This window comes from Pan paniscus, chromosome 1 (assembly GCF_029289425.2).
Source record: "Pan paniscus chromosome 1, NHGRI_mPanPan1-v2.0_pri, whole genome shotgun sequence".
Taxonomy (NCBI): domain Eukaryota; kingdom Metazoa; phylum Chordata; class Mammalia; order Primates; family Hominidae; genus Pan; species Pan paniscus.
In genome coordinates, this window is record NC_073249.2 from 47040009 (window position 1) to 47050714 (window position 10706).

General features: G+C 40.0%; 1 protein-coding gene across 5 annotated transcripts; it reads left to right on the plus strand.

The window, feature by feature from the left end:
- Nucleotides 1-739: 739 nt before the first annotated feature.
- Nucleotides 740-10469, plus strand: UBE2T (ubiquitin conjugating enzyme E2 T). 5 transcript variants are annotated; one of them, XM_063601769.1, is made up of 8 exons: nucleotides 785-840; nucleotides 1195-1261; nucleotides 6628-6804; nucleotides 7388-7457; nucleotides 8891-8996; nucleotides 9111-9209; nucleotides 9353-9436; nucleotides 10166-10469. In XM_063601769.1, exons 3-8 carry the CDS (start codon nucleotides 6786-6788, stop codon nucleotides 10289-10291), a joined length of 504 nt encoding a protein of 167 aa, XP_063457839.1. In that variant the 5' UTR covers nucleotides 785-840; nucleotides 1195-1261; nucleotides 6628-6785; the 3' UTR covers nucleotides 10292-10469. The 5 variants fall into 5 exon arrangements, with proteins under 5 accessions (XP_003823061.1, XP_063457839.1, XP_008974882.1 ...); XM_008976634.4 differs by having other exon boundaries at nucleotides 6628-6800; XM_003823013.5 differs by lacking the exon at nucleotides 1195-1261 and having other exon boundaries at nucleotides 740-840; nucleotides 6628-6800.
- The last annotated feature ends 237 nt before the right edge of the window (nucleotides 10470-10706 follow it).

A 10706-nucleotide genomic window follows, 5' to 3' on the forward strand; every position in this document is an offset into this window, starting at 1 on the left:
TCTACTAAAAATACAAAAATTAGCTGGGCGTGGTGGCGCTTGCCTGTAATCCCAGCTATTCGGGAGGCTGAGGCAGGAGAATTGCTTGAACCCGGGAGGCAGAGGTTGCAGTGAGCCGAGATTGCACCATTGCACTCCAGCCTGGGTGACAGAGCGAGACTCCGTCTCAAAAAAAAAAAAAAAGTCATCTATTCCAAACTGCCACCCAGTACAAGGATCCTTTCTGCACTATCCCTAACAAGTGATGACCTAACTTCCACTTGAACATTTCCAGTGATGAAGGAATTCACTACCCTACCTACTTTGTTCTTCAGAGTTCTAATTGATAGAATGCTTTATTGAACTAAGTTCTGCATCTCTTAGACTTTCATCCGTTGTCCTTAAATGTGTCCTCTGAATAAACGTGTCCTCTGAAGTAGTAAAATCTCCCATGTGAAAAAAAAAGGAAGACAGCTATCACGTATTCTCTTTTCCAGATTAAATATTTCTAGTTTCTTTCATTGTTCTTGCTAAGAAACGATTTCCAGCTCCTTCCTTGGTCTGACAGAGCCGACTTTGTAACCGAATTTGGACTGCCGGATGACGTCTCAGGGTTCAGCCGCAGGGTGTAGGAAACTGAATGGCTGCGCCCAGCGCGCGCTCTCATTTGAATGCGTGAGCGTTCAGAGCACTGGCCAATAGAGAGGAGCGGTGGCTGCGCTTCTTTCCCGGTGGATTACTGTGGGCCAATCACAATCTTCCCCAGACAGGGGGCGGAGCCACGCCAACCGTCCGAGGTCGCGCAGGCGCTGGTGCCCCGTTGGTCCGCGCGTTGCTGCGTTGTGAGGGGTGTCAGCTCAGGTAAGCAAGGAGAGTATTCCGGTTCCCCATCTGAAAGAAGGTACACTGGAGAAGGTCACTGAGTCTTGCGGGGAAGGAGTCCTGTTTCCGCCTAATATGGGAGTTTTCGTCTCCTCTGAAAGGAGAGCCTTAGAAAAGCCACTGTTGAGCGGAGGGTCTCACCGTATCTTTGCATGAAATCGTGGTCAGAGCTCCGCCGAGCCGTCCTCCTGCCACAGCAGGGAGAAATTTGCCACTAGAAGGGACATAACAGCCCAGTACTTGCTGCGGGTTGTGCACTGGCTGTTCTTTTGTCTTCTTCAACATCTGGTCCAAACCCACGTTTCGTTCATTAATTATCCAAATTTACTGCAGACTTGATACAAAAAAAGACTAGGGACCTGCTGTCAAGGAATTCCTCCTAAGGAGAAGAAACTGTCAGGTGAGTTAGAACACGATGCAAATAGATGTAGACGCACAGAGGGTGATGTTGGAAAGGTGTGAGTGGTGGGGAGGCATTGCTGGAGAAGGAGTTGTGATTTAATATGTAACCTTTAATATCTAAAGGTGTGAAAGAATAAAACTTTTATGGGCAGCAGGAATAGTGCAGTGTGGCTGAAGCATGAGTTTGTGGAGAGTAGATACTGGATATAAGGCGGGATATAAGGGTTAGATTGTAAAGAACCTTTATACCGTGAAAAATAGGCAGTTATTCATGGCATTTGAGCCAAAGAATGGCATATGCCAATTTTGGTTAACATAGTGAGGCTGGAGTCTGGTTGCTTCCTTGGGAGAAATTGTCTTGCTTGTTCTAATCCTTTTACCATGGCTTTCCACTGTTCTCATTTTATATAAAGGTATACTTTATACTTGTGATACTTTTACTGTACAGTCAACCCTCTGTATCCATGAGGGATGGTTCCAGGACATCCTGCAGATCCCAAATCCACCAAAGGTCAAGTCCCAGATATAAAATGGTGTAGTATTTGCATATAACCTATGCATGTCCTCCCATATACTTTATATTTAAGAGATGGGGATATCCTTTGTTGCACAGGCTGGTTCTTTTTTTTTTTTTTTTTTTTTTTTTTTTTAAGAAAGAGTCTCGCTCTGCCACCCAGGCTGGAGTGCAGTGGCGCGATCTTGGCTCACTGCAACCTCCGCCTTCCTGGTTGAAGCCATTCTCCTGCCTCAGCCTTCCAAGTGGCTGGGGTTACAGGCGTGCACCACCACACTTTGCTAATTTTTGTATTTTTAATAGAGATGGGGTTTCCTCATGTTGGCCAGGCTGGTCTCAAACTCCTGACCTCAAATGACCCACCCACCTTGGCCTACCAAAGTGCTGGGATTACAGGTGTGAGCCACCATGCCTGGCCAGTTTTGTTTTGTTTTGTTTTTGAGACAGAGTCTTGCTCTGTCGCCCAGGCTGGAGTACAGTGGCGCGATCTCAGCCCACTGTAACCTCCACCTTCTGAGTTCAAGTCTTTCTCCTGCCTCAGCCTCCTGAGTAGCTGGGATTACAGGCCTCCACCCCCGCAGCTGGCTAATTTTTATATTTTTAGTAGAGAGGGGATTTCCCCATGTTGGCCAGGCTGGTCTGGAACTCCCGATCTCAAGTGATCCACCTGCCTCAGCCTCCCAAAGTGCTGGGATTACAGGCATGAGCCACTGTGCCAGGCCTCACAAGCTGGTCTTGAACCTCTGCATGTCCTCCCATATACTTTATTTATTTTAGAGATGGGGTTCTCCTTTGTTGCACAGGCTGGTCTTGAACCCCTGGCCTCAAGTGATCCTTCTGCCTTGATCTCCCAAAGTGCTGCAATTACAGGTGTGAGCCACCGTGCCCAGCCCCACCCCCATATACTTTGAATTATTTCTTGATTACTTATAATACCTAATAAAATGCTAAGTAAATTGTTGTTACACTGTATTGTTTAGGGAATAATGACAAGAAAAAATGTATAGTACGTGTTTGGACGAAGATTTTTTTTTTTTTTTTTTTGAGACAGAGTCCTAATCTATCGCCCAGGCTGGGGTGCAGTGGCGTGATCTTCAAGTACAAAACACTTCCAGCAAAAAATCTTTATTTTTAAGAAAAAAAGTATTTTTTCTCATTTTCTATTTTTGTCATAAATTTTTATTCTTTCCAGTGGAATCAAAACTTGAACTTCCTTTTGGTTGATACATGCCCAGCAAGACTGATCAAAGAAAAGATGGCACAGATAAACAGTGTTAGAAATGAAAATGGAAACATAACCATAGATAACTACAGATTAAAAAGATAAAACATTATACAAATAAATTTAAAATTGCATGTAATAGATAAATTTGTGGAAAAATTTAACTTGCCAAAATTGATGCAAGAATAAATAACTTGAATAAGATTTAAATAAATTGGATTTGTAGGTTAAAATTTTCTCAAAATGAAAACACCAGGATCAGATAGTTATTCCAGACAACCTAGTAACAAATTATCTCTTGGACTAATCCACAATATGTTAAAAAAAAAAAAAAGGAGGCAATACTCCCTAACTCATTTTAGGAGGCTAGCATAACCTTGATAGCTAATAAAGACAAAATTAGAAAGGACAGTTATAGGCCAGTCTTACTGATTAGCATAGTGTTAAATGCTTTCCCTTTAAGGTTAGAAATCTGAAAAGAATGCCAACTATCAGCTTTTCTTTCTTTCTTTTTTCTTTTTGGCTGTTGTTTAGACAGGGTCTCACTCTGCCTCCCAGGCTGGAGTGCAGTGGCACAATCATGGCTCACTACAGCCTCAGTCTCCCCGGGCTCAGGTCATCCTCCCACCTTAGCCTCCTGAGTAGCTGGGATTACAGGCTCATGCCAGCATGCTTGGCCCAGCTATCAGCTTTTTCATTTAACATTGTACTAGAAGTTACTGTCAGAATAGAAGGCAGGAAAAGAATTAGAAGGGAAGAAATAAACTGATTATATGTGGATGACATGATTGGCAGTGTGGAATTACCATTCCCAGACGGCTCCCCACCCCAAATAGATTCATCATTAGCATTACTAAGGCTTTGGTTAAAAATCAATTAGATTGGCTGGGCGAGGTGGCTCATGCCTGTAATCCCAGCACTTTGAGAGGCTGAGATGGGTGGATCACCTGAGGTCCGTGGTTCGAGACCAGCCTCACTAACATGGAGAAACCCTGTCTTTACTAAAAAAATACAATACTAAAAATACTAAACCCTGTCTTTACTAAAAAAAATACAATTAGCCGGGCCTAATGGTGCATGCCTGTAACGCCAGCTACTCAGGAGGCTGAGGCAGGAGAATCGCTTGAACCCGGGAGGTGGAGATTGCGGTGAGCCAAGAGCACACCATTGCACTCCAGCCTGGGCAACAAGAGCAAAACTCCATCTCAAAAAAATAAAAAAAAATCAATTAGATTTACATGTATCAGTAAGAAATGGGTAGAAAATAGTGTTTTTGAAAAGATAGCAACAATATAAATACTTAGAAATCAGTCTAACAAAAATTAGATAAAGCTTTGTAGAGAAAATTATAAAACCTTTGGAAAGCATCAAAAAAAAGATTGAAACAGCGTGTTCATGGATCTTAGGATTCAATATCATAAAGATATCAGTTATCTCCAAATTGATCTATAGCATCAATAAAATTACAATCCAAACCACAGAACCCTGTTATGATTTGGATTATAATTTCAGATATACATATTTATGTATATATTTATGGACTTATGAACTGATTCTCAAATTTATATGGAAGAGCAAAGAGTCAAGAATAATCAAGTCATTCCTGAAGAAAAAGACCAGGTGGATAAGCTATAGTAAAACATCACATTGTACACCTTAAATATATACAATTTGTATTTGCCAGTTATACCTCAGTAAAGCTGGGAAAAAATTTAAATAATAAAAAATGAATAAGCTATAGTAATTCAAACAGTGGAGTATTGTCTCAGAAATAATCCACTTGACCAGTGGAACAAATTCAAGAGTCCCAAAACAAATCCACACATATAGAAATTTAATGTATAGTAATATCAGCAGGGAAAGGATGGACTTATTCAGTAAATGGTGTTAGAACAATTGACTATTCATATGGGGAAAAACTTTAAATTGGACCCCCACCTCACTCACTATACATAAAATTCAATTCCTAGTGGATTCAATATTTAAATTTGAATAGCAAAATTATAAAATATTTGAAGGCTATGTAGGAATATCTCTACATTTGGGGGTAAGGAAAAATTTAATACACAAAGTATAAATGTAAAGAAAGAGATTTTAAGATTGATTATGTTAAGAGTATGTGTTTATTGAAAGACACCATGTACAACATGGAAAGATAAGCACAAACTGGGGGATATTTGTAACACATTAAAGGCTTGGTGTTGGCTGGGCGCAGTGGCTCACGCCTGTAATCCTAGCACTTTGGGAGGCTGAGGTGGGTGGATCACGAGGTCAGGAGTTCAAGACCAGCCTGGCCAAGATGGTGAAACCCCATCTCTACTAAAAATACAAAAAGTAGCCGGGCGTGGTGGCGGGCGTCTGTAATGCCAGCTGCTCGGGAGGCTGAGGCAGAGAATTGCTTGAACCCGGAAGGCTGAGGTTGCAGTGAGCCGAGATCGCACCACTGCACTCCAGCCTGGGCAACAGACCGAGACTCCATCTAAAAAAAAAAAAGGGATTAGTGTCCTTTGCTTGGTTAGTAAAGAGAGAACTAGAGTTGAGAAGAGTGTTGGGTGAATATGTGTGTAGGTGTTGGTTTTAGGTGAGAGAGACTTTGAGCATATTTGAACATTGAGGGTAAGAAAGATGGAATAATTGATGGAATGGTATCCCTGAAGATTGGGAGAAGGTGGAATCCATAGCACATGGGGAGAAACTTGGACATTTAACATTTGTTTGTACCTGAGAATGTTGACTATCTCTACCATTCTTGCTCTCACAAAGCATATGTAGACTTCCTCACAACAGCTAATATTTGTCAAATCCCTTACTATGACAGGCATGCTAAGGCTACAATAGTAAGCAAAATCAGACCCAGGCCTGGCCTCATGAGTTTATAATTTATCAGTGGAAACACCCATTATTTAAAACCTTTAGTGTTTTTATTTTTTGTAGAACTTTTTGCATTTTTAATTCTTTATTTTAAAAATATATTTGCTTGTATAGATAAACGTTCACAAGAAGGGAGTGGAAAAACTCAGATTCCCTTGTCAGAATAGAGATTAATAAGAGGAATCTTGGACTGGCGTGGTGGCACACACCTGTACTTCCAGCTACATAGGCGGCTGAGATGGGAGGATCACTTAAGCCCAGCAGGTGGAGATTGCAGTGAGCTGAGATTGTGCCACTGCACTCCAGCCTGGGTGACAGAGCAAGACCCTGCCTCTAAAAAAAAAAAAAAAAAAAAAAAAAAAAAAGCTGGGTGCATTGGCTCACGCCTGTAATCCCAGCACTTTGGGAGGCCAAGGCAGGCGGATCACCTGAGGTCAGGCATTTGAGACCAGCCTGGCCAACATGGCGAAACCCTGTCTCTACTAAAAATACTAAAATGAGCTGGGCATGGTGGTGCACGCCTGTAATCCCAGCTACTCTGGAGGCTGAGGCACGAGAATTGCTCAAACCCAGAAGGTGGAAATTGCAGTGAGCTGAGATGGTGTCACTGCCCTCCAGCCTGGGTGACAGAGTGAAACTGTGTCTCAAAACAAAAAAGAGGACTTTGTCCCCCACCCTCACTACATTGAAGCTGTTTGCTGAAAACTTCATAGTCATTATTGCTGATGATTTTATGGTCACCTCTTTTCTCCTCCAGTGCATCCCAGGCAGCTCTTAGTGTGGAGCAGTGAACTGTGTGTGGTTCCTTCTACTTGGGGATCATGCAGAGAGCTTCACGTCTGAAGAGAGAGCTGCACATGTTAGCCACAGAGCCACCCCCAGGCATCACATGTTGGCAAGATAAAGACCAAATGGATGACCTGCGAGCTCGTAGGTATCAAATCATGTATATGATGAAAGTCATGACCCTATTGAAGATTGTGCTGAAATAAAACATTTTGTGTATTCTTCTAAAGTAAGGAGCAGTTATAAGGTCAGAGTGCCCTACCATCTTTCTACCCAAATTTGTTTACATTTATAAAAGGTTTGCTTGACATTTCTTGCTTCTTTGACTTTTTATTATACCTTATGCTGATTTATAGCCAAGATTTAAAGCAGTGAAGCAGTGTTTAGATCAAAGATAACCATCTCAAATATCTGTGAGGCCAGATGGGAAACATACATGATTAGAATACTGCGGTCCAAACAAAACAAATCTGTAGGTTGTATTTGGTCTTGTGGCCAGCATTTTGCAACTTCTGCTTTAGATTTTCTATATGTCCTTTGTTTGACACCATTAACTTTTTGAGTACATTAGCATTGTGGTGTGTTGCATGAGGACTTGTTAAAGTCCTGAGAGAGAATTATTGTCCTAGGCCTAGTTTCTCTATTAGGACCATAGACCTCATTAGCTCCATATGGTAGTAATTCAAATGATCTGATTCCCTTTTAACTTTTTCTTTCTTTTTTCTTTTAAGAAATATTAGGTGGAGCCAACACACCTTATGAGAAAGGTGTTTTTAAGCTAGAAGTTATCATTCCTGAGAGGTTAGTATGAATCAGCTTCTCAACCTACATGGTAAAGTGCATTTATAAACTGGGAGACAGAGCAATGTAGTAGATAGAGCATAAAGGACTAGGTTTTAATCCTGGCCTTATCATGACTTAAGGTGACCTCGACCAAGTTATTTTCTCTCTCTGGAGTTCAGTTTCCTTCTCCAGAACAATGGGCGAGATCACATCAAAGACCCCCTCACTTTCTAAATTGTGATAAAATATACATAACATAAAGTTGACCATTTTTAAGTGTACAGTTCAGTGGTATTAAATACATTCACATTGTTATGCAACCATCACCAACATTTATCTCCAGAACTTTTCATCCTCCTACACTGAAACTTCATAGCCATTAAACTCTAACTCCCCATTTCTCCCTGCTCTCAGCCCCTGGCAACCACTATTGTGCTTTCTTAACATTAAGCTCCCCCCCGCTTTTTCTTTTAACATTTATTTTAGGTTCCGGGGTACATGTGCAAGTTTGTTATATAGGTAAACTCATGATATCACGGGGATTTGTTGTACAGATTATTTTGTCACCCAGGTACTAAGCCTAGTATCCAGCAGTTTTGCCTTTCTCTGTCCTCCCACCCTCCACCCTCAGGTAGGCCCCAGTGTCTGTTGTTCCCCTCTTTGTGTCCATATGTTCTCATCATTTAGCTCCCACTTATAAATGAGAGCATGTGGTATTTGGCTTTCTGTTCCTGCAAAGACCATGATCTCGTTCTTTTTATGGTTAAGGCCCCTTTTAATTCAAGTCTCCTTTAAGGCTCTCATCAGGTGAGTTACAGTTGTAGTTTTGTACAGAACGGGGAAGGGAAGAAATGACTATCTAACTGTTGAAACATAGACATCTAATCACTAGGTCAGATCCTGGCCAAACTTGTTAAAGTCTTGGGAGAACAGCTTAATAATCATGTGGTGCATCAGTTCTAAAAATAGACTGGGAACTTTGCAAGGTCGGTGTCTCACTAAAGATACATAATAACCAAATGCAACGTATGAATTGTAATTGAGTCCTGTTTTGAAAAACCCAGCTATAAAAAACAAAAACTGGGGAGAACAACTGAAATCTGAACAGTAAATGATATTAGGGAATTAGTTCTTAAATTTTTCATAGGGGTAATAGTATTGCATTTATATGGGAGAATGTTCTTATTCTTAGAAGATATGCTGGAGTATTTAGAGGTAAAGTGGCTTGAATCCAGGTGGTAGATATATGGATGTTTTCAATACTGTTATTTCAAACTGATTTATTTTAAATTTTCATAGTGAAAATTTAGGAAGAGAGAAAGTTTGCCTCCCAAAGGCAGTCTCCCTGACATTTCTATAATACCAAAATTATTGTGACCAAGAAACTATTTAAATGTATTTAGAAGCAAAATTATGTAATGTAAATTATCTGTTGTCTTATTCTTTCATAGGTACCCATTTGAACCTCCTCAGATCCGATTTCTCACTCCAATTTATCATCCAAACATTGATTCTGCTGGAAGGATTTGTCTGGATGTTCTCAAATTGCCACCAAAAGTGAGTTGTGGGTAAATGGTTGACTCTACAGCATTCTGTTTTCTTCATCTATTAAACTTGAATTAGAGGATCACATTCTAATATAAAAGCAACTGTTTATCTGTTTGTATATAGGGTGCTTGGAGACCATCCCTCAACATCGCAACTGTGTTGACCTCTATTCAGCTGCTCATGTCAGAACCCAACCCTGATGACCCGCTCATGGCTGACATAGTAAATATCCCCATTTTCCTCTGCAACACATATCCTACCTTGTCTATACCGCTAACTCTCCCTGTGTGAGGATAGCTGCAGCAGCTCTAACCACTGCAAATCATGTTTTTCTCCATTAACTCTTTTCTTTGATTTCATCTCAGTCCTCAGAATTTAAATATAATAAGCCAGCCTTCCTCAAGAATGCCAGACAGTGGACAGAGAAGCATGCAAGACAGAAACAAAAGGTATAATGTTTGCTACTATTGTCAGTTAATTAAGTATATATGGTATAAAGTATATATGTATAAATAATGTTTTTTAGATTTGCCAAATTTGTACTGAACTCTAGAATGACTAGTTAATCTTTTTCTCCTATTGCAACCTTCTAAATAATCATTCAGCAAAATAGCCTAATAGCTCAACTAACAGTAGATGTTTCGTAACAGTTGTCACCTATTGGGCAACACTAGACGGCAGGCAGCATCTGGTTAATTTTTTTTATATTGCAGGTAGCAGGGATAGTGGAGTGGTGTCTCAGATTCTTTTTTTCTAAGTTGTCCTTTTAACACTGAGAAGAATCTATATTTGCAGGGACTAGTTGCAGAGATGGGGGAAACTTTTCTTAGGGGACCATTCATGGAAGAAAGTTGAAGGAAAAACTTCAGGTTGATAGAATTTCCTCATTTAGCAAAATTCAAATTACAGGAACATGGAAAGTAGCACATCATAGTTCTTGCTGAGTTATGCCATCTTTCAGATTGAGTTAAATAGCAGTGGTGTTACTTGTAAAAAGAAATAAAAATTAAAACAAAAAAATTGAGGAAGATGTCTTTGAGAGAATATCGTATGCATAATACTGTATTTAAATCTTGCAACAAAGAAGTACATGGAAATAATATTACAGAGCTTCATTTTTCTCCATCCTGGCATTTGTGTGAACCTTACTGTATTTCACCCTGTCTCCTCCTTTTTAGGCTGATGAGGAAGAGATGCTTGATAATCTACCAGAGGCTGGTGACTCCAGAGTACACAACTCAACACAGAAAAGGAAGGCCAGTCAGCTAGTAGGCATAGAAAAGAAATTTCATCCTGATGTTTAGGGGACTTGTCCTGGTTCATCTTAGTTAATGTGTTCTTTGCCAAGGTGATCTAAGTTGCCTACCTTGAATTTTTTAAAAAATATATTTGATGACATAATTTTTGTGTAGTTTATTTATCTTGTACATATGTATTTTGAAATCTTTTAAACCTGAAAAATAAATAGTCATTTAATGTTGAGTATGTGTTTATCCTGAATGTGTGTCTGGGAGTAAACTGGCCAGAGAGCTATATAATCAGAATGTTAAAATATTTGGAATTGTTGTCCTTTAGTTTGCCAACTTACCAGCATCACTAAGGATATTGAATGTTTGACACAGATGTAAAATAGCTGTAGAAACAATTCAATTACCCTTACACTTTCAGGGGTGATAGCTTTTCTGAGGTCTTAAAATAATGTGGGAAGAAGATAATAGA

Excerpts from the sequence above, each read along its gene's own strand:
- UBE2T (XM_003823013.5), top strand. The coding sequence starts at position 6,692 with ATGCAGAGAGCTTCACGTCTGAAGAGAGAGCTGCACATGTTAGCCACA. Across the intron at positions 6,801-7,387 it reads AATGGATGACCTGCGAGCTC|AAATATTAGGTGGAGCCAAC; the intron begins GTAGGTATCAAA and ends TTTTCTTTTAAG. Across the intron at positions 7,458-8,890 it reads GAAGTTATCATTCCTGAGAG|GTACCCATTTGAACCTCCTC; the intron begins GTTAGTATGAAT and ends ATTCTTTCATAG.